Source organism: Channa argus, chromosome 16, assembly GCF_033026475.1.
Source record: "Channa argus isolate prfri chromosome 16, Channa argus male v1.0, whole genome shotgun sequence".
Classification (NCBI taxonomy): Eukaryota; Metazoa; Chordata; class Actinopteri; order Anabantiformes; family Channidae; genus Channa; species Channa argus.
The window spans coordinates 1,194,767-1,222,548 of NC_090212.1; the positions used below are offsets into that span (position 1 = coordinate 1,194,767).

General features: G+C 37.4%; 2 protein-coding genes across 3 annotated transcripts; both read left to right on the plus strand.

Moving 5' to 3' along the window:
• Nucleotides 1-1,061: 1,061 nt before the first annotated feature.
• On the plus strand, nt 1,062-14,094 carry galcb (galactosylceramidase b). 2 transcript variants are annotated; one of them, XM_067480007.1, is made up of 17 exons: nt 1,062-1,264; nt 1,397-1,465; nt 1,543-1,606; nt 2,659-2,772; nt 3,133-3,272; nt 5,612-5,650; nt 5,779-5,906; nt 9,032-9,187; nt 9,466-9,590; nt 9,820-9,947; nt 11,711-11,800; nt 11,870-11,959; nt 12,037-12,181; nt 12,429-12,609; nt 12,709-12,872; nt 13,070-13,146; nt 13,802-14,094. In XM_067480007.1, exons 1-17 carry the CDS (start codon nt 1,088-1,090, stop codon nt 13,943-13,945), a joined length of 2,031 nt encoding a protein of 676 aa, XP_067336108.1. In that variant the 5' UTR covers nt 1,062-1,087; the 3' UTR covers nt 13,946-14,094. The 2 variants fall into 2 exon arrangements, with proteins under 2 accessions (XP_067336108.1, XP_067336107.1); XM_067480006.1 differs by lacking the exon at nt 5,779-5,906 and adding an exon at nt 7,938-8,068.
• Nucleotides 14,095-14,232: 138 nt separating this feature from the next.
• On the plus strand, nt 14,233-27,520 carry ak7b (adenylate kinase 7b). Its single transcript, XM_067480005.1, has 18 exons — nt 14,233-15,361; nt 15,550-15,723; nt 15,852-15,960; nt 16,749-16,843; nt 19,151-19,261; nt 19,351-19,434; nt 20,136-20,224; nt 20,725-20,815; nt 20,909-20,986; nt 22,184-22,330; nt 22,526-22,654; nt 22,779-22,884; nt 23,874-24,002; nt 24,101-24,166; nt 24,291-24,488; nt 24,857-25,077; nt 26,573-26,731; nt 26,825-27,520. Exons 1-18 carry the CDS (start codon nt 15,281-15,283, stop codon nt 26,861-26,863), a joined length of 2,106 nt encoding a protein of 701 aa, XP_067336106.1. The 5' UTR covers nt 14,233-15,280; the 3' UTR covers nt 26,864-27,520.
• Nucleotides 27,521-27,782: the final 262 nt, after the last annotated feature.

Genomic DNA, 27,782 nt, shown 5'->3' on the forward strand with positions numbered 1-27,782 from the left:
GTGACATTATTTAAAATTCTATGTCGAAAATGAAACATGGAAATTGATATTTAGATCATATTCAGTAAGTCTTTGGATCGCCTAAATAAAATTGAGAATTAAGAATTAAATTAAGTTATCCTAAACCATAATGCCATTGTCGTCTTAAATAGCGACAAATAAATACCTTTTCTACACATCTTGAACATTGGATTTTTAGAAATTATTACACTCTACACTCAATTTTTACATGCCAAATTGGCTATTAATAGAACTAATAGATATGTAATAGATTTCTAGGACTACTGTGATACTGAAACATCCTAAAAATCTAATTAATCTATAAGGCAAGTTCTGATACGTTCTCATATTTATGATTTGACTAAGTCCCGTATCAGGACCTGTATCTAAGTCCCGTATCTGCATAATTCGTAAATACGAAATTCGGATCTCATAATTACGAGAAACATAACGTTAGTTTTCTCGTTTCTCGTTACAAGACACGTTTTTTTTCATGAACTTGTTATAATGCAAATTTTCTAGTCGTGATTACATTTGTGTGTGCGTGAGTGCATGTGTTTTTCTGTTTGTCTGAGATTTTTTTATAAAACCACTGTAAAAATACAGTTACATGGGGAAGGCTTGCATTCATAATCCTACTTCAATAAAAAGTATCCCAGAGTTATGTTTCTCGAGTTCTGTAACTCGTACGAAATACGGATCTCGTACGAATCGAAACGTATCTTGTAATTACGGGATACGATCTCTAATTTGTTGTCTTTGGTGAATGCAATGCACCGCCATATATATGGAGCGACAAATCACAAAAAAATGTTCACATCATTTGTACTTGAACTTACAAGCAAATAGTAGTTTTTATTTGTTGTTTTTATTGAAGTATGATTATGAATGCAAGAATTCTCCATGTAACTTTATTTTTACAATGGTTTTGTAAACAATCTCAGACAGACAGAAACACACACACATACAAATGTAATCACGACTAAAATAATGTACATTTTAAAAAGTTCATGAAAAAAAATACGTGACGTCATTTATAAGAGCACATGACCAACTATCGCGTGGTCATGTGACGAACAGAAAGCATATGACTGCTTGTATTGGCGGCCACCCGCAGCTTTCCAGGATGGAGCGGACTGTGGTTTTGTCTGTTTTGTGTTTCATTTTGTCTGTGCGGTTCTGCTCATCTCAGACTTATGTCCTGGACGATAAACTGGGACTGGGGAGAGTTTTTGACGGAATTGGAGGCTTGAGTGGCGGAGGGGTGAGTTCAGCCCTTGTTTCAGTACTTCCTGGTTTGTTATCGGAATTGTCCTCATTAGAATCAGCATTCTGGATTTACTGCTAATAAACCTTTTTGTAAAGTAACGTTAATTTACCCTTTAATGTCCTGTAGGCGACATCTCGGTTGCTGGTCAATTATGCGGAGCCATACCGGAGTCAAATATTGGACTACTTGTTTAAGGTGCGAGGAAGTCAGTCAGACGATTTGGAGGTGACTGTAGAAACTAGCGTTAACTATTTTGTTTTATCATTCTACAGCCAAACTTCGGAGCCTCTTTGCACATGCTAAAGGTAGAGATCGGAGGAGATGCTCAGACTACTGGTGAGTAATATTTAACACTGCGACCACAGACAAAGTTGTGTAGTGTAAATGAAATAAAATGCAATGAAAATGCAAACGAAAATGCAAATTTAAAATAAGTTGAAACAGGGACAACAAAAGACAAAGAAAAGTTGTGGAAAAAGCATAAGAAACAAAATTACTTCTAACATCTAATAAGGTTGACTGACATCAGGCCAGTGTGATGAAAACCTGTCAGAATTGGATTTTTTTTTGGAAATGGTCTGCACTTATATAGCGCTATTGGCACTCAAAGCACTTTATACTGCTTCTTATTTACCCATTCACACACACACTCATACACCAATGGGGGAGCTGCTATGCAGCTGGCCAACGCTCACCAGGAGCAACTAGGTTGGGGTTCAGTGTCTTGCTCAAGGAAAATTCGACATTTGCCCGGAGTAGCTGGGGATTGAACCAACAACTGTGAGATCGGTGGACAACCGCTCTACCTTCCTGCTCCACAGTCGCCCAAAATCATGGAAACTGTGCTAAAGAGGAGAGGGTCCATGTGACAATTTATCAGTACACAGTTCAAAAGCTGGCATCTTTAATGCATATGGCATGGGTAACTGGCTGTGAGCATTAATTGAGAGATAGTTGAGATATATGTATGTAATGTAAATGTATGTAGATACACACACATACATTTACGCACTTACGTGCACACGATAGGTTTTGGCACCACATGCTGCCATCCGAATGCTGTCTTTTCCAGGATAAGTCTTGCTCATTTAAGCAACATAATGACCAACCACATTCTGCATGTATTATAACAGCACGGCACAGTAGTGAATGAGTTTTTTCCCCCAGAACTTACAAGTCTGGTGATGCCAGCTATATATAAAGCGCTATATAAAGACACAACAACAAAACGTAGATTATACAACAGTTATCATGTAATACATGCCTTTCTTTACTCAAGTAGAGAGAGTAAAGAAAGGGTCACAAAAAACATGGAATCCACAAATGGTTTCACTTTTGCTATCTCATTGTATCTTATTGTTTTGAAATTGGATTGGTATAATTTTCAGATGGAACAGAGCCGTCCCACATGCACTATGAAAATGATGAGAACTACTTTCGAGGCTATGAGTGGTGGCTTATGAAAGAAGCCAAGAAGAGGAACCCAAACATCATTCTCATAGGTAAAGAATTCATTTTATTGTCTGCTCTTTGCTCAAAAAAGGTCTGACAAACACATCATAAGATTGTTTAAATGAACTAATAAGTTTTACAAGGTTTTTACAACATATGGTTGGACAGGTTTATTGAGCATCAGGGGACACTTTCTTTGCTATGTCACAGAATTGCTACAACCTTCATAAACACTACCCATGTTGCATTTGCTAACAATATGCAGGGCTGATTGAAAATATCTTACTGGGCATATAAACTTAAGACTGATTAAAGTTCAGCTGGGGGTTGTCAGTTTAGTGTTTCCTGTGTCCATTGGTGTAACAAAAAATTGTCATACTTGCATATGTTTGGTTGGTGTCTTTATGAAGGTTTGCCCTGGGCATTTCCTGGTTGGGTGGGCCATGGTAAGAACTGGCCCTATGATTTCCCAGACATCACAGCAGAATATGTGGTCAAATGGATCCTTGGCGCCAAGATGTACCATGACTTAGACATCCAGTATGTTGGGGTATGTACTTGGTTACTTTTTAATCTCAACACTGTTCAAGTGTTATGTTATAAACAAGTAAATGTTCTGCACTTATATAGCGCTTTTCTACCTATTGGCGCTCATTCACACTCACACACACTCATACACTGATGGGGGAGCTGCTATGCAGCTGGCCAACACTCACCGGGAGCAACTAAATTGGGGTTCAGTGTCTTGCTCAAGACACTTTGACATGTGACCAGAGGAGCCGGGGATTGAACTTACAACTGTGAGATTGATGGACAACTGCTCCGCCTTCCTGCGCCACAGTCGCCCAGGTGACTTATTTAGATGTTGTCAGATGATACACAAGTGCAATGACTGTTGCTTTACTTTACTAAATGTGTTCCCGCGTATTTCTTATTCTCTTTCTTTCCTAATACCAGAACTAGAACAAATGAGAAAGTGGCCATATCAAAACAGGATGTTGGATGTGTGTGGGTGCTTGGCTGTCAAGAACTGCGGACCTACTTTATTTATTTGCCTTTTACCCTCTCTGTTCTTTTTGGCTACTTGCAAAGAAACATTACCCTTATCTAGAAAATGAATAGTATGCAGTTTGCTATGTTGAATGTGTTTCTGCCCCTATATTCATACTTTTGGCCAGCCTTATTGTTGGTAATGATGACACTGAACTTAACCATGGACTCAGCAGCATTGTGTAAACAAGATAACTTCCCTATGAAACATGAGCTGTCAAGTGATCAGGCACAAAGCAAAACCTTTGCATAATCATGTTTATTTATAAGTAAAAATGTGGGTGGACAGGAACTCTATTACCTAATCTGTTGCAGAAATCCTGCATATCTTAAACTGTGACAATTTGTTCTGTATATTTGGAGATAATTAGCAATATTACATGTGCTACATTTAGCTTTCTGAATATACAGTTGATTAGATAATCTGGATTCCCCTTGTTTGATCATCTTATTGCTTCTGGTGGTTGGTCCTTTTTTATTTTTTATTTTGTTATTTGAATCTGACTCTTGCATTGTTGCATTGATGTTGCTGCTCCTACATCTAAGCCATTAACTGGAGTTATTACAGATGCAGGTAGATTAACGCAGTGTCAGGTAACAGTCATTCCGTGTGTGCGTGTGTGTGTGTGTGTGTGTGTGTGTTCTTTCTATATTTATATATAAAGAGATCGATAGAGGGAGGGAGGGATAGATGGGTCAAGGAGAGATCATTAATGGAGCGATGCCGCTTCGTATTTAGAACAAAGTCCCTCTAAAGTCTGACAGAAAATTTAACCAACACAAAGTGACTTGTTGAGGTCCAAATAAGTCTCTTTCCTCTGTGAATTATAAAAAAAATTCCATTGTAGATCTTCTGTGTGTCCCCTTTTTTCCTGTCTCTCTCCCTGCACTTTCACTCTGCTGCACAAAAGAAAAGTCATAAACCATAGTCATAAGCATTTTCTGTCACTGTACAGTTAAAGTTTATGTGCCAGGCTTCTAAAAGTCTTAGTTGGAGGAAAAATCTGGTTACTCTGGTGCTGCATGTATATGCGGATTGCCAGTAACCACGTTTCTTAAGTGCTTGTAAATACTATTCTCCTGTTACTTAGGTACATGTAAATGCAGTCCTTAATAAAGTCTTTTTAGAGTTCCTCAAGCTAAATAACGTGCATATACATGCTACTGAGCAAGTTAATCAAACAGCTGACTGAAAATGTATCTTTTACCATAAAGTTGGGATGGTAGTTGGAGGGGCAATTCCGCTCTTCTTGTTGTAACTGGACTCTTACTGGATCATTTTCCTTTGTGCGTGGGGTTTACATTAAAAAACAATCATGTAGCCTGCAGACCCATTTGTCAAAAGCTGCGGGTCTAGAAATGATGTGTGTTCAGGGACACAAGAGTTCAGTCTGGCAGTCAGACGTACGAACATTGTCAATCCATAAACAGACTTCTACTATTGTTGGCCAACACCTCAGTATGTTATGGGCATGTAAGAGAAAAGTAAAAGTGTGTAAATCTGCTGAAAAGCTTTCTCAGGAAAGCCTTGAGATTTAGACATGAGATTTAGTTTCTCTGTGTGCGGGGGTGTGTCCTCAACTCACCATTGTAAATGTGTTGCTCAATATGGACACCCATCAGCACAACAGTTAAGCTACACCTAAAAATACAGAAAAGTATAATATGGTTTGTTTAGTAGAGGTTCCATAATTTTTGATCAAAACAACTGTAACTTATCTTGCATGTTACTTTTTTGCATGAAATATTATATGTAAGACTGGATTGAGTTTCAGCACTAAAGAACAATAAATCTGGATATGTTTGCTGTGTTAGTAAAACTCATTTTCATCTGTTCAGGTTTGGAATGAGCGAAGCTATGACAGCAAGTACATCAAGGTAATCCTCATCTCTTTATCTTTTAAAGTCTAGTCACTGATCAGACAAATGCTCAGCCCAAAATGTAAATTAAAAAGAAAAGCAGCCACCAACATTGGTTCCTCTGAGAGCATGTCTTTGTTGCCAAGGTGCTCCGGAATATGCTGGATAAAGTTGGTCTAACTGGTGTTGGCATCATCGCAGCAGATGGCAATTGGAGCATCGCTAATTCTATGATCTCTGACCTGTCTCTTAATGATTCCATTGAGGTGATTGGGTAAGTACTGTCAAACTAAGAGGCCATGCTGCACTACATTTGAAAGTTTGACTCTATGACCATTAATTTGACCCAATCATACTGCCTTTGTGCGGCTGTAGTTCAGTTGGTAAGGCAGTCGTCCATGGACCACAGGGTCAGTGGTTTGATCCCTAGTCCCGGCTATATGTCGAAGTGTCTTTGGGCAGGACACTGAATCCCCAGCTGTGCGGGGATGGGAAGCCCTGAAATTGGGGAGGGTTGCGTCAGGAAGGGCAACTGGTGTAAAAATTGGACCAAATCAACATGCGGACAATGATCCGCTGTGGCAACCCTGAACTCATGGGATAAACCAAAAGGACCAAAAAAAATACTGTTTTTATCACTCATGTTGGGCTTTAAAGGCATGACTTCCACCATGCAATGATGTGAGTTTATCAAACGGCAATTGGATCCCTGAAAAATGATTGACTAAACAATTGATGCACACATGGTGAAAGTGTGCTGGTCATCTAGCTATTCTTATATTTTTAATACTGAACTGTGAGCCAAATGTTTGTGGCTGTTTTTCTGATCTGTTTCTAGATTAATGTGATATATGCAGTTTTTGGAAAGCATGACTTTATCACTATTGATGTAGCACGCTTAGCATCTTAAGTGTTTTTAAAGCTGCCCTATTTGTTTAAATTATTTTTGTTTTATACTATAGTGGATCAAATAATGTGTAAGATATTGAGTATAGTGACAAGCCCACATGCAGTTATTACCAGGGTTTAAATGAAAATCTCTTCAGTCGGTGTCAGGTGAAGTAGCATATCCAGCAAATATTCTTTATTTTCTATTTGCACATTAAACATGTATAGCACATAGGCGTCCATGAAACCTGGAATGCAATAACACTTACAAAATTAAATTCATAAGGATCATTCAAAAGAAAGCAGTTGCTAACTGCTAAATTTATAGCAGAATAAATGAACATTTCATGCAAGAGCAGTAACTAAAGAAAATAACATGAACATGGATTTATGTGGCTAATACATCTTCAAGATGACAAAATAATTAGAAGAAATAAATAGAAGCTAATCAAATAGGGAATTAGAAACTAATGGTGCATTTACATGACCAGTGCCAAATGACTGGACTCTAGTAAAGCAGTATTCCTAATGGTGCGTTGTGTTTTACACTGTTACACTCCTGTGTGGTGGGTAGGAGTGCAACTTTTTTTAATTTAACATGCTGTGCCTGGTTGTTTGTTTTTAAAAGCCTTTCTTTTTATTTAATTATTTGTGTGTGTGTTCTTCTAACATACATTGTATAATGTGATAAAAACACCTAGTAGTTAATCAGTACTTGGTGTGTTTGCAATCAGATTTTCCTTTGAATTTAAAATAATTCATGTCAGGTAATAAACCTATTCTCTGCTTATTAAGTTGGTTCTAATTAGCTCTTGCCCAGCTGTCACTGATCTCCTCCACAGCATATTTACACAAAGTGGAGCTCTTCTAAACCTACTGGGATTTGATGGCTGTTACTGTCCCAGGGATCTGACACCAGAAGTGTGAATGCACCATAATGCACCTCTTACAAATCTTACTAGAGCTTACTAAACCCTAATAATCTGACAGTTATTCTCTATAATAATTCATTGTCTTGTTTTATTAATTTCCAGAAAACATCTGAAAATGGTACAATATGCCTTTGCACAAGTGGTGTTATTTTGTCAGACCAACAATTCAAACGACCCCAAATATAAAAAAAAAAGCAATACAGTGCATTTTTAGTCTTTGAGCTTATCACTTAGTTTTAAAGCCTGAAAGCTAATCCTAAATAATTTAATTTAGTCACTATAGGCAGCTGTTTTCATTGAAAATGCCCTGCTAAACCCACTCTTAATGCAGCTTTATAATCAGTTTTTATTACATTTGTACTTACAGGTTTATGATTTCTGTGTGGTTGTAGCAAATATTGTAAAGCAAACCAAAGCCCAGACTGTCACAGTGTAAATCTTTTTTCTGCTCTCCTTCTCCCTGTTTGACTGACTGGCTGTACTAGCTGCTGCGGTACACTCTGGATAAGAATGGTCTGGAGTGGGTCAAGATCATAGCCAGTGACAACCTGTGGGAGCCCATTGCTTTCTCCCTGCTGCTCGACTCTGAGCTCAGCAGCGCTGTAGATGTGATAGGGTAGGATTCTTCTGAGAATGATGCCTCTTTTGCTAGCTACTCTTAATGTTGCTGTGACAGTCGCCATTACTAAAGGTTTTGAGTGTTTGGTTTATGATGCTTGATAACATGCCACAGTACTAACATAATAACTGATATGCCTGTGATAATATTTTGCATGCAACTATCTTGGATTCTTTCGTGTGCTTGTTGATTTCATGGTGTGTTGCTTATATCATCTTTTTTAAAACCTCTTGTGGAGACAGAAACTCTCAAGTCCAACTGAAGTGAAATGTCACATTAAGTTTCCATCTCCTGCATTCATATCTGCTGCCAATCTCTTGTCCTCTTAGATCAGTAAGAATAGTCTTCTAACCTAAACCTTAAATGCATGTCCTGGCTTGTTGAGCAATCTATTACACAATTAGCTGCTCAGCTGACACACATTCGGTTGCATGTAAATATACCTGCCTGTGTCATTTTGCTCCAGTTAGATATTGCTGTGCTCTTAACTCCTCAAAACTACTAACAACATAACATGTAGCTACAGCACAGCTTTATATACTTTGTTTCCTTGTTCCTCCCTGCTGACAATCAAATGCTGACACTTGCATATGACACAAACGGATGGCACTCACACAGACACTATCAGAGTGCTTATGACATTCTGTGAATTCTCTAAAGACTGTTATTAAAAATTTGCACTGCCTGAACTGCCCACAACATAGCGAAACAACAATTTAATATCCAGATAAAGCATAAATGCTCAGAGCTGAATGTGTTTTTCTACTTTTTTTTCATCAGTTAAATTTTCGGTTTAACTTATTTATTTTTTGGGTTGTTTGATTGGTGCTCTCTTCATATGTGTGTTGGTGACGCTAGATCTTGCACTTCCACAATTGGACACCCATTTGCTACAGGTTGTTGAGCTCTGTTATGTTATTATATCAACCTGACCATGTATGTAATACATATGACATCCAGGGCCCACTACCCAGGCACCACCACAGTGAAGGAGGCCCTGCAGACGGAAAAGAAGCTGTGGTCGTCGGAGGACTACAGCACTTTCAATGATGAGGTGGGGGGGGGCTGTTGGGCTCGGATCCTCAACCAGAACTACGTCAATGGGAACATGACTGCGTAAGAAACTCCAAGAAGCTTTTTGTGGCACAATAATCAGCACTTCTGGGGATAAATACATTTTTCACCAAGTGCTGTATTTGATTAACGTGGCATTTACTTTTTAAAATAGTTACATTCATTTTTAACAAAAGTTAAAATGTACTCAGTTTATCCTAAGTAAAGGAAAACTAAAATACAAGTCATCAAATCAAGAGAACCAGAAAGCATAGTGAGTCCAGGAATGACTTTAACTACGTAAGTTAATCCAGTGTTACGATGCTTGCTTCATCTTTCAGCACAATCTCCTGGAACTTGGTGGCCAGCTACTATGAGGAGCTGCCTTTTGGCAGAGACGGGCTGATGACAGCTGAGGAGCCCTGGAGTGGAAACTATGTGGTCGAGTCTCCTATCTGGATCACAGGTTTGTATTACGTCTATTACAGTATGTAGTGATAGATCTCTTGTGCTATTATGGGCTATGTTAACAGGAAAAATCAAATAAGTCACAGAGTTACTAAAGCAGTGCAGCTGTTAATTTGCTGACAGATGAACAGCTTTGTCCAGTGCTTGGCTAATGAGTTTGTACAAATTACTTAACAATATGTTTGCTGATGTTGTTTTTTTTCTTTTTTTTTTTTTTTTTTCTGTAGCCCACACCACACAGTTCACCCAGCCAGGATGGACCTACCTGCAGACTGTTGGACATCTGGTAGATGGTGGAAGTTATGTGGCCCTGACCGATGGGAAAGGAAACCTTACTATTGTCATAGAAACCATGGCAAGTTAGGCATTCCTGTATTCTGAACTTTTGGGTTGCCTGTTTTAGTGCAACACAAAATGCCACTGAAATGCACCCCCCAGTTGAGTCATAGACAAAGATGCACCAAATAATAGACACATTTACATGCTGTCTGCGAGTGAAATTCTCACACTAGACTGCTTATTTGTCTGCAGACTGTTTTTTATCAATTAGCCAGCATGAGCGCAGACATCGGCCGATGCCAGTTTTGAAGATGTTGTCCCATTCATTTGGTTGACCATTAGTCAACTATGACTCCACCACCACCACCACTATGCTGCTGCTATGGAACTTTAATACACTTTTATACAGAATGTTACAGTAAACCCATTTTGAATTTGCAGTGTTTAAAGGTGGGGTTATACTTCTGTGTTCTGCATGTATACGTACATACGTGGTCCACGTTCAGGTAATGTTTACATGTGTTGGACATGCATGTCCACAAGGGGCAGTTTCTAGTTTAACAAGCCACAAAATGAAGAAATTGAAATTAAATGCGCATGTAAACAATTCACAACACTTAACAAATAATTAAAGAATTTAAATGATAAAAGGGATAGGACCTGATAAACTGAATTTCACAGAAGCATAGAGCAAAAAATTACATAGACAAGAGAGAGAATTTGAAGTATTTAGAGTTTCCTTGTTTTACCTAGTCATTGCTAAGACAAGGATATGATGTATTTGATAGACATGGAGAACTACAATGTCCAGTGTTTTGTCATTATTTCATAAACCTATATAAATGGAAGAGAACAATGACCAAATGCTAAATTGTGAAACTATTTCACTTGTCATTAAGCAAATAGTTTGTGTCCCATGTGAAGTATAGACTTTTATGCAAACCCAGTCTTTCTTATTTAGCTTTTTTTCCCTAAAGCTGAAATGCTCAAAACACAAAATTTAAAGAACCCTGTAGCGTTCTAATAAACATACAGCCTTTGAATGTAAATCTATTTGGATGGCAACTCAAAACACAGGAGAAGAGAGAGAGGCAGTCAGAGAGAGAGAGAGAGAGTCAGAGAGAGAGAGTCAGAGAGAGAGAGAGTCAGCGAGGGAGAGAGAGAGTCACAGAGAGAGTCAGTCAAGAAATATCATTCCGCCTTAAGAGGGCTTTCTGTGTTCAGTGTGTGGGGGGAGCAGTATATTCAGTTAATCAAAAGACGCATGAATTAGCTCTGAATGTGTCGAAATAACCCCACTGTTTGTCCTGGTAAACTAGTTCTCCTTGTTTTTGTAAATTTTAATTTAAGTTTAATTTTTTCATAACATGCACTAATTCACTGTTAAGGTTTCAATATTAGATTTTAGAATAAAGAGTAAAATAGCTGGTATATTATTTTGTTATTTCTAAAGAACTACCTTGATTTGAAACACATATTACAACTATTACTGCCATTTAAAAATGATCGGTAATCTCTGAACAAGCAGTCTCAAGACACCAAATTTATTTATGTCAAAATTGCAAATTGTAGTACTGTCAACAATCATCACAATATGAGGTAAAGCCCTACTGGTAATGTTTTCACCTCAAGTTCTGCACAGTGGACTATTTACTTCAAAACGATCTCCTTACTTACTGTAAGAGACAAGATGAAAATGAAGACAATAGATCTGCATATCAAAGTTTCAGTTTTCAAACTGAACTTAGGGGTCAGGTCTCCAACTGCACATGCACTGACTGTAGTTACACATTAACAGTTGAAACTTCTCTGATGAAGGGTTTTTTGCTGCCTTTATAGACTCATAACCATTCCGTCTGCATTAGACCCCCACTCCCTCCATTCAATCTGACATCCCAGAATGCAACGTTCCAATTGAAGGGATCCTTTGTAAGTAGACTTTCTATCAAACTGTTGGTGAGTAATTCCCTTTGATTTAACATTGTTCCTTTTCCCCAGGCCTTCATCAAGGAGCTCCAAGTATGGCGGTCACAGTTTAACTTCAAGACAAACAAGCCCTCTTTCTTTGAGAAACTAAAGCCACTGAAGGTGAAGACAGTTTAGAAATGTATTAAAAAAAGGTTCTTGTTCCATAAAATGTTCAGAGTTGTTTATGACAATTGTAGCTTCTGGATGGATCATTCACCTTAAATCTGGCTGAAGATGAAGTTTACACCTTAACCACAATCACAACAGCACAGAAAGGTGGGTATCCAGACCCACCTCCTTCAGCTCGCTTCCCTAAAGCCTACAAGGACAACTTTAATACTCGTAAGTACAGAAGCCAAATGATAATTCATTTCTTAAAATAATTGTTCACGGAAAGTTTTGGACAAAACTATAATGAACGCCCCTTTGATTACATTTCACAATACTTCAGCTACAGATTTGTCATGTTTGCATTGCTTTAGGCAGTAGTCATGAGTACTTTTACCACTGTGTGTTGTATTTTCTGTCTAACTCATGCTTTCTACACTCAAGCCCTCATGGTGTAAATGTCACCTTTATTCCCTCGTAGCAAACCCTCTGTTCTCTGAAGCCCCATACTTTGCTGACCAGACAGGAGTGTTTGAGTACTACAGAAACCTGACTGACCCTGGACTTCACATCTTCACTTTACGACAGGTTGTTACTCAGCGACCTGTCACATGGGTGGCAGATGCGGACCAAACCATCAGTGTCATAGGAGACTATCAGTGGTGAGATGACAGGACTTTAAAGAACCTTAAAAATGTACACTGATCTTTGCAAATAAGTAAACTGTAGTGGTTTTCTATCCATATCCTGTTGTATTACAGGCAGGACCTGACAGTTATATGCGATGTCTTCATTGAAAGAATGTATACCGGTGGTGTTTTCATAGCAGCACGGGTAAATAAAGGAGGCGAGTCAGTCCGCAGTGCTAAAGGAGTCTTCTTCTGGGTGTTTGCAGATGGCACCTACAAAGTTACCAATGATCTTGGTCAGTAGGATCAATCCCTGCACCATTACACATTTTACTACAGACTGAAAAACAGGCAAAAGATGTAGGATTTTAGTATATTAACAATAAATTCAACATTGTTATTAATAAAGTATTTTTTTCCATAGAAGATATAGTCCAAAGCTTTGTTATTGCTGGACCTCTCATTGGTGTCTAATGCTGTATTGCTTCAACAGAAGGTCAGACTGTACTGGCAGAGGGAAAGTCTGGTACCCGTGCATATGGGTGGTACACTTTATCACTCACTGTAAATGTAAGTAAACAATTTATAAATTATCTGTTTTCTTTTTCCCTCTCTCTATATATTCACTTCGGTTTTAGAAATTGTGGATTCAACTTGAGATAAGGATTACATGACATCAGTGGACTAAACTAAGCTTTAGGGCATGAAACTCACCCCGGCTCAGTGTGTTTGGGTTTGCAAAAGTTTCAGCAATAAAGGTGCTAATAAAAATAATTTCCCCAACTAAGGAAAATTACTATAAGACTTGAGAGAAATAAATAAATATTGCAGTGTGCATATTAGCTCATCAGTTCCTATGCATTTCTGATTTTATAGGTATATCGCAACATACACCCCCAAAAGGGTGCTTAAAATAACTGGGTGAGATTTAAAAAGAATGACTTACACATTTGATCTGACATGTGTAAATAAAATGATTTTGTAAATAGATGTAATGTAATGAATAATATTAAAAAGAAAAATGGAACATTTCATCAAAATGCATTCTGAGCTCCCAAAAAGTCCAACCAGGTGTATATATGTAAGTGTATATAACATCTATCTATATATATATATAGATAGATGTTAGGAGTCTATAAAAAGTGATACTACATATGTTGAAGTGGTTGAATGTCTGTACTAAAGTGTTTATGTCTGCCTGTCACTGTGATTGTCTGTCTTCCAGGGCCAGTATGCATCAGGGAGTCTAAACGGATACACACTATGGAAGAACGCAGTGATACTGAATCCAAAGAATGGTTGGGCTGCCATAGGAACACAGTCATTTGAACTGGCTCAGTTTGATAACTTTGCTGTTGTGGCAGACTGATGAAACTGAAGTCATGATTTACACTGCACTAATAATCTAATTAATTTATTGACTTGATTAGGGCATTGATTTAACAGTGTAGATGTACTCTTATGTTTGTTTGTTATAGTTTTTTTAAATGGATCGAATAGATTTCACAAAATGATCAATGAAGCAAGTGGGCACATAATGTAACATACTAAATTGTTGGAATTTGAAGGTTATTGTACAATGACTTTTAATGAATAAAATTAATACATAACTTTTTAAAAAATGGCTTAAAGCTTTGTATGTAATAAAGGATGAAATGTGGCAAAAAAAGATCAGGAGCAATTAACAAATTTCTTTGTTTTTCTTTACATCACAAACTTTACCCAGATCACAGACAGAATATAAAGTTTAGGTGAGTAAAAACACATATGGAGCTTGTGTATCTTGCTCATTTATAAAGTTTTAATTATCAGGATGCTCAGCAACATGATTTTCTCCCACAGTCCAAAGACACACTTGGGTTAATTGGTGTTGCTAAATTGCTCCTAGGTGTGAATGTAATTGGTCTGTCTCTGTAATTATCCCGGAGATGGAGTGGTGACCTGTCCATGGGTGGACTCTGCCTCTTGCCCTATGATAGCTAAGCCAGGCTCCAGCCCCCAATGACCCCACACCCGATAAGTGTTACAATCGGATAGGTATTCGGGATGCTGCTCTGTAGTATTGGAGTTTACAGATTCACTGTTGAGATAAAAAAAAGTACCTCATCACCTGCAGCTGTAATGTAATGTTTTCTACATTACAGTACAAAGTCTTAGCTTTTATCTGAGTAGGTTCACATCATTATAGAAAGAACTATGTGAGTAATACAGATTTTTAAAAGCAAATGGCAAGTGTGACAATGTTTTGGACAATCATATGTCAACTGTTAGCAGGCTGAATGCACAAATAAATCAGACGTTCGTTAGAAATGTTTAAGAGTCGCCTTTTAGATTTTATGTGTAGTTGTCTGTCAATATGAGGTGACCACGTGCAGAAAAAAATTAGGCTTGTGTATCCAATTACTTTTAGTCCCTAAACCTGCAAAACTAATTTTGCAAGCAGAATCCTCAATAATGTAGTATAGTACTAATACTGCAATCCTTACTGCAATTTTACACCTACGCACTTTAAAAAAATCTTAAACTAAAGCGGTTTACAGATTCGCACCAGAATAAACCAGCCTACAAACTTGTGTTTAAAGTTTCCCCTGTTACCGGATATTTTCAAATTTCAAACAGGGCGAGGACGTGGGCAGGAGCACGCGCGTGAGCGCGCATCACTACGGCAACAGGACACCAACAACTCTTGCTAACGCTTCAGCCGATGATGGAGAAAATCAAACAGTCACCAAAACGAGTTTTTATCAACAACATAGATTGTTACGCATCCAAATGCATTGCAAAGGTAAATATATTTGATTGTTGGATGTCGGAAGTCACGGTTTTAATTTGACTCAGCAGTTGTTAGGCTAAGTAACGAGGTTAGCTCTTTAGTAGCCATTCTTACTACAGCAGGGATTGTAGCTTAGCACACACTGATTACCGTGGAACACTTTCAGCAACGCAAAGCTGATAATGAATGAATCTTTGCAGTTTTTGTCCGAATATGTCGTCGGAGCATTACCTGAACCAGATGAAGAAGCGGAGGAGGAGGCGGAGGAGGAGAAGATGATACCAAACCAGAGCAGAACTCCAGATTTTCAGGTTGTTGGAACCGTTTCTGAAATACTTGTTGAGGACAGACCATATGTGCTGGAGGAATATTTAGTAAGTACTTAATCCAACAATAGCTGTCCATTTAAAGTGGTGTGCTGAGTGTTAAGCCTTTTCCAGTTACTTTTAAACTTTGAGAGTGGATTTCTATTTATTTCTTTTTTTGTTTGTTTGAATGCAAGCACATGGGCAGGGATGAGCTTCTTCCAAAACTGTTGAACTGTGATGTTGTCATCTACAACATTACTCAACATACTGATCAGGTAGAAGAAGCCTTATGGGCTGTTTCAGGTAAGCAGTACTGTGTCGCTCCAAAGTCAGTTTATTGTCTGTTACCTTTAAGACTGTTCACAGTTCATTTGTCAGTTGAATCAGTTTTATCTACAGTAAGTGTCACACAGAAGTGCTGTGTGTTATGTAATGATCCACAGCCATACTGTCTTTCTGAGAGTAGTAGAGCTACATACTGTATCATGAACATTATGAACTCTTAATCTGTATGTACAATGTGATCAAAATCTGTTATCGAAATCAATATACAGTATGTCCATTAATGTCATGAATGACATTTTGTATGTATTTTTGTATTTTGTAATGTATTAACATTTGTCTATGGAAAATATTGTACTGTTTGAAAAAACTACACTTCTGTATACTGCTGTTTCCAGGTGTTTAGAACAATGCCTGATTCCTTATAAGTATTTTATTTGTTATGTTTGTAAATTATATTTGTTTTTTGTTTTGATTCAGTTAATGTCCTTTTCCTTTAAAAAAGCATCCCAACTAAAGGGAAATCACCCTAATAATCTGTGTCTTCATTTTTTTAAAAAGCTCATATTACGCTTTTTCTAGATTTTAGTAAAGAGACAAGTTAAATTAAACATACATACAGAGCTGAGGAGGAAGTATTCCATAAAGGCTTATTACAAGAAAAATTACATTTTTGTTTTTATTTTAAGTTGTGTAAAGCTATTTAAATAGAGCCTCAAAATAAAAATGATTTGATATGCCAGAGAATAATTAGGTTTATAAAAAACATAAATTTGGTAACAACTTATCTTTACTTACTTTACCTTTAGCTCTCCACAATGAAATTAACAGTTTTTCTGGACCAAAGATGTTCATCCTCATCTCCACAGTGATGACTTGGGCGTGCAGCAAGTCTATTGATCCTGTAAGTAATCATAGAGCACCTTTTTAGAACCTGACTTAACAACAGGTTGTTCATCTGTGTATTTATTTAGTTTTGTTCCTGTTGAAAGTAATTGTGCATTTTTTTTTTGATCATGTGATGTGGTACCGTGCCTCGCAAAAGTATTCATACCCCTCGAATTTTTCCAAAGTTATTGATGTTACAACCACAAATGTAAATGTGTTTTATTTGTATTTTATGTGTTAGACCAACACAAAGTGGTACATAATTGAGGAGTGAAAAGGAAAATGATACTAGGTTTTCAATAATTTTTTTTACAAATATCTGAGCACTTTGCATTTGTATTCAAACCCCCTGCGTCAGTACGTGGTAGAACCACATTTGATGGCAATTACAAATACAAGTCTTTTGGGGTATGTCTCTACCAGCTTTGCACATCTAGATAAAACTTTTTCCCATTTCTTCTATGCAAAATAGCTTAAGTTCAGTCAAATCTTTGAACAGCAATTTTCAAGTCTGGACTTTTGGGAATTCTTTGCTTTGAACTAAACCATTCCATTGTATCTCTGGAAGGATGCTTAGGGTCGTTGTCCTCGTGGAAGCCAAACATCTGTCTCGGTATCAAGTCTTTTGCAGCCTTTAACAGGTTTTCTTTTAAGGTTGCTCTGTATTTGGCTCTATCCATCTTCCCATCAACTCTGACCAGCTTCCCTGTCGCTGCTAAAGAAAAGCATCCCACAACATGTTTTACGGTGGGGAGGGTGTGTTCAGCATGATGAGCAGTGTTAGGTTTCCACAACACATAGGATTTTGCCTTTAGGTCCCCCACATGGCATGTGGGGACTTCTTATGGCTCTTCCAACAATGGCTTTCCTTTTGCCAGATCTGGGGAGTGCATGACTCATAGTTGTCCTGTGTGGGAGACAGATCTCCCACCTTAGCTGTGGAGCTCTGCAGCTCCTTCAGAGGTACCACGAGCCTCTTGGCTGCTTCTCTGAACCGGAATGTCAGTTTAGGTGGAAGGTTTGCAGTTGTAAATGGTCTGCACTTATATAGTGCTTTTCTACCTATTGGCACTCAAAGCTTTACACTTTACACTTTATTCACCCATTCACACACACACAAACACTCACTGGGAGACAGCTCAAGGACATTTCCACATGTGACTGGAGGAGCTGGGGATTGAACCAACAACTGCGAGATTGGTGCACAACCGCTCTACCTTCCTGCGCCACAGTCGCTACTACTGTGTAAGACAGTTGTGCCACACTCTTTCCATTTTTGGATGATAGATTGTACAGTGAGATGTTCAAAGCTTGGAATTTTTTTTATAACCTAACCCTGCTACAAACTACTCCGTAACTTGTGTGTGTTCCTTGGACTTCATGATGCTATTAATTCACTAATGTTCTCTACCAAACCTCTAAGGGCTTCACAGAACAGCTGTGTTTTATACTGAGATTATATTACACACAGGTTGACTCTTATTTATTAATTAGGTGACTTCTGAAGGAAATTGCTTCCACTTCCACATTTCAGATATTTGTAAAACGTTTGAAAACCATTTATCATTTTTCTTTCCCTTCACAATTATGTACCACTTTGTGTTGGTCTATCACATTTACGTTTGTGGTTGTAACGTGAAATTAATTGGAAAATTTAAAGTGATGTGAACACTTTTGCAAAGCACTGTATGTACTCTGTAGTGTCCGAAAAAATAAAACATACATCATAGCTTGCCATGTGTGGGACTGTCCAGCTGCAGACTGGTCAGAAATGCATAAATAGTTCCCTTGAAGGCAAACCACTGTAGACCTGGCATGTTATCAAAAGGTGGGCTTCCATTGCAGGATTTTAACTAAAGCATAACCTGGACTTTTCCATAACTAAACCTTTATTCCAATGGTAACAAAAGCAGAATGTGAACCAAGGTTTTAATTTTCAGTTTCAGGACACAGTAGCCAGCAGTGTTGATGTCCTGGTGAAAACTTAAAATTCTTGTAATGAACAGTGGTAATAAGTGAGCTACTCTAAGTCAGCATAGTAGATGTCATATCTAACTATGGATACTAGAGAGGATTCTTTTTTCAGTTTGATGTTGAAGTCTTTTATTTACATTTACTTGGGGAGATATCTCTCTCTCTCTCTCTCTCTCTCTCTCTCTCTCTCTCTCTCTCTCTCTCTCTCTCTCTCTCTCTCTCTCTCTCTCTCTCTCTCTCTCTCTCTCTCTCTCTCTCTCTCTCTCTCTCTCTCTCTCTCTCTCTCTCTCTCTCTCTCTCCCCCCCTCCCCCTCCCCCTCTCTCTCCCCCTCCCTGTGTTCTGTAACAGCATGATCCGGAGCTTCCTTTCACTGATGAGGTTTTCTGGCAAAGAAAAGCACATCCTAATTTCAGTCAACACATTGACTTAGAGAAGACTGTGGCCAAACTTGGCAAAACTGTGAGTTTTTTTATTCTTGATTTGTTAGATTTTGTAGTGAAAACACCTAACTGAGACAAATCACCCTTCTACATGGTTGTTACTTATAGAACAGAAAGCTGTTCTCGACATACGTGGTGGCATCCGGACTTCAGTATGGGATGGGAGAGCAGATCTTCCATTACTTTTTCAAGGTAAGGTTTGAAAAATAGAGACTTGCACATGTTGCTTTGCTCATTAATGTGTCTTTTATATTTTTGCTATATGATTCTCTATTATTACTGTATGTGTAAATTTGTTTTGGGTTCTGTTTACTAAAATAGAATAACTTTCCTCCTGAGCTATTAACACCACCGAGCTCACACACAGCCATATCAGTCTCCCTGAGTACATTCTTAAACAATGTCCAATAAGAGTCGCTCTATTAAAAACAATGGAGCTTAGTTTGATGTTGTGAATTCCTCTCAAATAATCCTTGATAACCCAATGGGCACTAACTAATTCAGAAGGGCAGATAGAAAATGCAAAGAATCCTCATATATTAAGCTTCAACTTATTGTATGAGACAAAAGCAAAATCAGTGCTTTTTCTTTCTACCCAGTTGAATCATGACACTGTTATTTATTTAGAATAGTTGATTTTTGGAACAAAACTGATTTCAAATGCCATTTCCATAATTAAATACCATAGTCAATTTACTGAAAGTGGGCACATTATTTATTGGTCATGTTTATTTAACATTGCCATCCATTCTAAATGGGGAATAAAGTGATCTACTACATGAGTAATTAGTAATCAATTACCCATATTATTTACATTAAAGAAAGTCTAAATGTAAACTGGAAAATGTTAATTTGCTGCATGTGTTAATAATGCAAATACTCTGTTTTATTAGACATCATGGCTGGGACAAGAACAAGCAATACCTGTTTTTGGAGATGGCATCAATGTTGTTCCTACAATTCACAATAAGGACCTAGCAAGGTCTCTCACACACACACACACACACACACACACACGCACACACACACACACACACACATAGATTGCTAATGCCAAACTGTAGCATTAATCAGCAGGTTTACAGCATTTTAGCAAATAGTACTTAAAATTTATGCATCCTAAATGAAAATTGGACCATATTTATTTATTTTAGGGCTTATAGTAAAGAGCTATTTTGCAACCCTTTCCCTGGTCCCTTCTGCCTGAAAAGCTCTTTGGTTCCTTTACCGTGTTAGATTATTCTCATGCTGAATGATGTAATTTCAGAAATTAGACTTTTACTGGACACTGGCTGGCATCATTTATTGTTGGAACAGTAACATTTTTAGCCAAGATTGTGTTATTTTATTCCAGATTTATGCTGTAAAGTGCAGAAAAAAAGTATTCTAACGATTCAAATAATAATGTATTAGAATGTATTAATAATGTAATGTAAATAATTTACTTGAAAAAACCTTTATGATTTCTTTGTATACATTTAGTGTGATTCAGAATGTGATTGAGCATTCACCCAAGCCATATTACCTGCTAGCTGTGGACAGTTCCAACAACACCATGGAGGACATCGTGAAGGTTTGTGTCAACCGATCAAGACAGCTTTTTAAAAACATAGATTGTGAATGTGTTAAATATGTAGCAATGAAAAATCATATCTTTCTCTACCAGACAGTTGCCTCTGCACTTGGACCAGGAAAGATCCAGAAAAAACATTTTGAAGAAGTCTTCCTCACACGGGACTTAAGTGTATGTTCAACTTGTTTGGGCTTGGTTTGCTGTAATGCTAAGGAGAGGTTCTTATTTTTTTAATTTTACGGCTTATAAAAGAGAACAAAATTCCTAACAGCTTAGTAATAATATTAAAAGAACTAAAAACAATGGTAAGTCCATAATATAAAGCTCAGATTATGATATAAAATATAAAAATTTAAATATTAGAATTATAATAATTTCTTCTACTGGCAGAAAAGGGTCTCTGTAGAAATGTAACGGCTGATTAATTTCAAACTACAGTATTTGACTATACACCATACCAGGCTATCAAAAAATAACAACATTAAACTGAGCCTTTAATCTACTTGGCTATATTCTGACTCATGATTACATTCATGTTTCAATGATACAAACTTTACGACATTTAGAGCCTGAGAATAAATAGTTTGACTCCCACTAAACCGTTAAGCTGACTAGAACATTCTTCAAATCTCCAGATATTTGCAACTTTGCAATTGCAACAGTTAATTCAACCAATCCCACATACATTCTGCATGACCTTGCAAACATTGCAACATGCATTACAATTTATTTTAGAAAATCTATCATGAAATCAAGCCTTTTAGGCCATAACAGGCCTGGAGGACTGATTTATAGTTGAGTGACATAAATAAAAGTGATAGAATATGCTGAACTAAGCTAGGTTTATTTATCTTTTTAAAAAGGTGTCATCTCATTGTTTAGTGTCCAGACCACATTCTTCACTACTCACTTGCTCAGCAGCAAACATCGGTTAGACACAGTTAGACACCACTGGGGAAACCAGCGAAACATGTAGCAGCTAAAGAATCAAAAAATTCCCGTGGTAGTCGGTGGAGTCCAAAAAGAAAAGAAATATTAGACTTAAGCTCATTAAGTGGGCACAAACGTGATTCCAAATGAATGATAGTTTTGCCCTGTTACTGCTGGTTGTGTAAATAAGAAATTCTTGAGCTTAAGTTCAAAATATTCCAGTGCTTTGTTCACAATTTGATTCATGCTGCCCCTAAAATCATTTTAGAACCCAAAAAGCAGGCACAATTTTTTTTAAAGAAATAATTGAGATTAGAGAGATAATAAAAGATATTAAATAAATACATATTTGTATGTATTTATTTTAAAAAGAGCATGTGAAGGTAGATTAAAACTTGTATTTGTATTTATTTATTATTTTTCCTTTTTTTAAATCAGGCAATGGAAATTGACTCCTTACTGGTCAACCTTCGCATGGAGAGTGTGTATCTCAAGGAACTGTCTATCAACTGGTTGTGTGAGTCTGGTTTGGTCGAAAACATAGAGCTGGTGGTGGAGGAGTACCGGCAGACCAGGGGACTGTTGGTAGGTTCTAAAGCAGAAACGTGTACACTAGCACTTAAAAACAGGAAATGTTTCCATCAAAAATAAATGGGCAACTAAAGGTTTTCAGAGAAATAATTATTCTGCTAGTTCTCCATTTATATTACATTTGTGTGTCAAATTATTTATTAACTTTGTAGTTTTACTGGTACACTCCATGTAGTATGTTCTCCCTAGCCCATCCGTGTGTGTGTACTGGGTCCTCCTGCAGTGGGAAAGAGTACAGTGTCCAAAGAGATCTGTAAACACTACAAGCTGCATCACATCAGTCTGAAGGAGATCATCTCTGAAACCATCACACAACTGGTGACCTCTGACAATACACATATTCATGTGATCTGTTATAAATGTAGATCCATTGATAATATAGAAATATTGACATAAGCAAAACTGTATGGACGAGTTAATATACCTTCCTCTTCATATCTAGGACAATACCTTGAAGAATGCTGATGCAGATGCCGAGCACGAGGACTCAGCAGCAGATGCCCAGGAGCTGCTCAACAGCATAAAGGACAGTATGGAGAAACATGGAGGTATGGACAACTAAGTAATGGTAGTTTCTTGTGTTAAATGGAATTCTTTTAAAATAGTATTAAGGGCAACACATTAAGTGAAACCCACAGGACTCGTGTCAGGTAGATGCAAGTTATTGATTTATTCCTTGATTCTTTCCTACCACAATTGTGTAAAGTGTAAGTGATAGGGGTAAACTCTACACTTTATGTTTTGTGAAGAGAGTTAAACATGAAAAGTTGTAACGTCTGGTTTGACGGTTGCTTACATCTTAGCCCCTTAACCATGTAAAAAGCCACCACATTGGCAAAAATCTATTTACCTCTGATTCAGGTCGTTATTAATTTATTCCTTTAAATTACTTATAAAAGTAGTTATAAGACAAACGCATAGTAGCAAAAGCAGTCCCATAATATCTCCCCTTATAGTCTATCTTTGTAGTTTATTTTTTTCAGGTTCTTAAACTTAATTTTATTTTTTTAAGGTACTCGTATAGATTGCAGCCTTTCAAACTGTTAAACTTATGCAGCACAGTTGTTTCTGCCAATATTTAGACCTCTTCACTTTTTGCAAAGTTTGCTGCACTGTTTTTATTTTAAAAATACAAAAAAACTGCAACTTTTGCCCACCGAGCTATACGCAACCGACAATGACATAGTGAAAACATCATTTAAAATAAAAATTTAATTGAAGTATTTAGACATATAATTCAGTACTGTGCAAATGCTTCTTTGGCATTAATAAAGGACCTTTTTGTTCATTTGCTCATATTGGCCTGAGAGCCAATTCTGATTGTTCAGGTGTTTTTCCATTTAAAAATATTAGAGCCAACATGCCACATTCAGAGATTTAGAAATGGGTATATAGCCTGGAACCACCATGTATAACCATGAAAGCAGAATTGGTATGACAACATTATGGGTTGGTCACTTCTGTGTTATCAGCCAGTGCCACTGGCGCATGTCATTAGGTCTTTTTTTTTTTAATTTATTTATTTTTTGTCCATTAGGTCTTTTAGATGACTCGCTGCTGGTGAAGGTGGTGAAGTATAAGCTGATGTCAAACCCATGCAGAAATCAGGGGTTTGTTCTGGATGGCTTTCCCAAGACATACGAACAAGCCAAAGAGCTTTTCTCTGGTGAGACACTGACAAAGGTCCTCTTGCACTAGCATAACCTCAACATGCAGATAGTATGAAATACATACATGCACATCTGTGTATTTCCTATTTTACAGCTGAAGAACATGAATCAGAGGATGAAACATCCCATTTTTCTTCATTTAGCAAAAAGATTCTGCCAGGTCTGTATATCATCACAATGTTATCTTATATGAGGGAGACAACAGGCTACCGTACGTTTTAAAGAACTACAGCAATATCTCTACAATATGTGATGTAGTATTCTGTGCCCTGTATGTTGCACAGAGTTTGTGTTGTGCCTGGATGCATCAGACACCCTCCTGAAGGACCGGGTGATGAACCTGCCTGAGAGGCTGGTGCAATTACACAACTACGAGCAAGAGCACTTCCAACAACGTCTGGCAAGATACAGAAAAACCAACATGGAAGATGAAACTGTTGTCAACTACTTTGATCAGCTGGACATCAACCCTCTGTACCTGGGTAATACATGAAGCATGACTACATTCTGTAAAGGGGTAATATAGGGAGAGCTATATGTTTCCATGTAAGCCCTGAAATACACTTGTGACCTGTCTGGAGTGTACTATGTTGTTTGCTCAATGACCCCCCACATCCCTTAACAAGATAAGCTTTTACTTATAATAAACTTTATAAATAATAAAGTAATAAATGAGGCTATGTCTTTAATTGTAAAACATGATGGGACACTGTTTTGTCAGTTTTGACACCGTTCAAGCTAATTTACCATAATTATAATTGACATTTTTTATTTATGGCACAGATTTAGTGCATTACTACTATATCCATATATTACCAAACTTGGCTTTGTTTCTTCTTGCCCTTTCCAGAGATCACTAGCAGTGATGAACCTGACTGCCTGTTGCTCATGCAAAAGATTTTTGACACAGTGGGCAAACCCAGGAACTACGGCCTCAGCACCCAGGAGATAGAGGAGGAGGAGCGGAGGAAGGCTGAGGAGGAGATGAGGAGAGAGGGCCAGGTGAAGGCAGAGGAAGAGCAGAGGGAGGCGGAGGAAGCCAGACAGAGGGCTGCACGTTGGGAGGAGTGGGTAGGTTCTGGGGTTTGGTTTTAGACAAGCCTATCTGTTTAAGTGCCATGTATTATGTGAATTCTAGGTCTGTGGATGTATAATGATGTATAACTTTTTTAAAGATCCATGCCCTCTACATGGCATCTACATGACATTCTTTGTGATTGATTCATCATGGAGAGTTACAAAAAGGATATTTTTTTCAACTTGTGTAGTTAAGGTAGGGTCCAGGCATTATTTAATTACATTTATCACATTGAGGTATTTAGGAAAGTAAGTAGAAAACTTGCTGTCAACCTTTAAAAAATAGTCTTTTTAGTCATTTTTAACAAAAAGCCATTTTTGTAAATAGTACAACATCAGCATTTCAAATGTGACATTTTCTTTGGTTCATAGTAGTGTTTTAATACACTGTACATTTGTGGATGCAACATCAAACTGTGTTCACTGACCGTGGTTGTCAGAGGTGTCAATCATGTCTGTTTTTAACGCAGTGCTATCTATCTAAGGGCCTGAAGATCTTGGCCGTTCAGTGTCTGATTTTGGCCTGGTTTCTTTTACAGAAAAATTTCCAGGTTCTTTGAATGCTATAATGAGATGATTAGGAACTGTAGATTATGAAAATCCTTTGCAGAATTTCTATTGAGAAATGTCATTTTCAGGGCATTGAACATGCATTTTGTGGTGAACCTCAAACCATCTGTTTTTGCCTCTGTTGCAACAGTTTTGAGACGTTGTTGGCATCAAATTCAAAATGAGCAATTACATTTTTTTTTTTTTTTTTTTTGCAGTTTAAACATTTGATATGTTGTTGTATTATTTACAAAAATTGGGTTCAGATGATTTGCAAATCATTGCATTCTCTTTTTATTTACGTTTTACACAGTGTCCTAACATTTCTGGAAATTAATGGTAAATGTTCTGCACTTATATAGCACTTTTCTACCTACTGGCACTCAAAGCACTTTACACTGCTTCTTATTCACCCATTCACACTCACAATCACACCGATGGGGGAGCTGCTATGCAGCACCACTGTGAGATTGGTGGACAACCGCTCTACATTCCTGTGCCACCATCGCCAGAGTACAAATGAAGTCCGTACTGTCTATTGTTCTTGTTTTTAATTTGTCTCACTTCATTTCTCAACCTTAACACCTTTGTCATCAGCATACAATGTGACAGTGTATAATTCTTAGCTTTACGCTAACTATTCAGCTAACATTATATAATGAGTCAAAAACACTCAACACACAAATCTTTTTCCATTGATTTTGGAAATCACTCCAATAAACTGTAGCTTTCCTTCTTCACAAGGACAGTGGTAAATTTGAATAATGATGTAGCTTAATTGAGGTGAGGAGAATAAACCAGAAATGGGCGTTACACTAGGATGATCATTGGGTCATCACTTCACAAGGATGGATGCTTTGCTTAGCCTGGTGCTTAGCAAATCAATAAATACATCAGCTGTGTCTGTCTGATGTTTGTTTGCACTGTACATGTTTGTCAGACTAAGGGTTTGGAAAAAGAGAGGCAGCAGGAGGAGGAGCTATTGGAGGTCCAGTCAGTCCCTATGAGGAACTACCTGATGAAGCATGTCATGCCCATTCTGACCCGTGGTCTGATGGAATGCTGCAAAGTACGGCCACAAGATCCCGTGGACTTCCTGGTATTACACTACCAGTTTTCACTCAATTCTTAATATTATGAAACATCGGTAGATTTTGATCCTGATCATTACTTTTGCTTTCTTTCATTCCAGGCAGAGTACTTGTTTAAGAACAACCCAGTTGAGTACTGAAGATCGAGGTCATTTCTTGTGGTTACACCCATACATCATGCAAATACAAACGTAAAAACAACCTCAGAAATTTAACCCTTAAGCAATCGTAGGGACATTTTGTGCCATTTAGTTTTTTTTATTTACAAGCCATTTTGGCTGTGTTGAATGAATATAGTTCAAATTTGCAAAACGTTTGGATTTGAACATTTTAAGAAAAGGCTCAAGTAAGTTCCTTAAATTAGCCTATTGGCTAAGATACACAAAAACCAACACATTTGATCCTAACAACAAAAAATGTCCCATTGAAAATGCCATTTTTGATTGCACATTTATCTTAACAAACTAAATCATTTTGGACTACTAGCTTTCTATTTTTAATTTTTATATTCGTCCACCAGATGGTGCTAAAATTTCCTATTCAAAGCATGCAGCTAAATTTCCCACTTTTTTTATGATTTTCTGCAAGGGTGCCTCAATGAAATGAAACGTTTGTCATTACTGATGCTGGATTGATGGTGTGCGTGCGTGTGTCAAAATTAAAGTGTTTTTTCCCTTGAAAACTGGAGTTATGTAAACATAATGGCTTTTAAAGGGTTAAAAACATTATTAATATTTGATATGTTTATTTCAGGCTGAAGTGATTTTAAAAGATGGACTTGTTTAAAGTGAAACAAATATATATATTAACAGCAGTTTTTGGGAAGGTGACATTATTTGGTATTAGGGGCAAATGTGTTAGGATATTAAAAGGCCTCTAAAGTGTTAAAAAAATTCGGAAATAAACTCTGTTTTTTCTTTATTCTAGTTTTCCTGTGTTCTGTAGTATATTAGAGGGTGAATTTCTGTTAGAAGTAACCTCATGGAGTCTTTTAGTGTTTGAGCCATCATATCGCTAAATGTCCCTCAGTTCATGCTGGGATTTTGATTAGGTCTGATT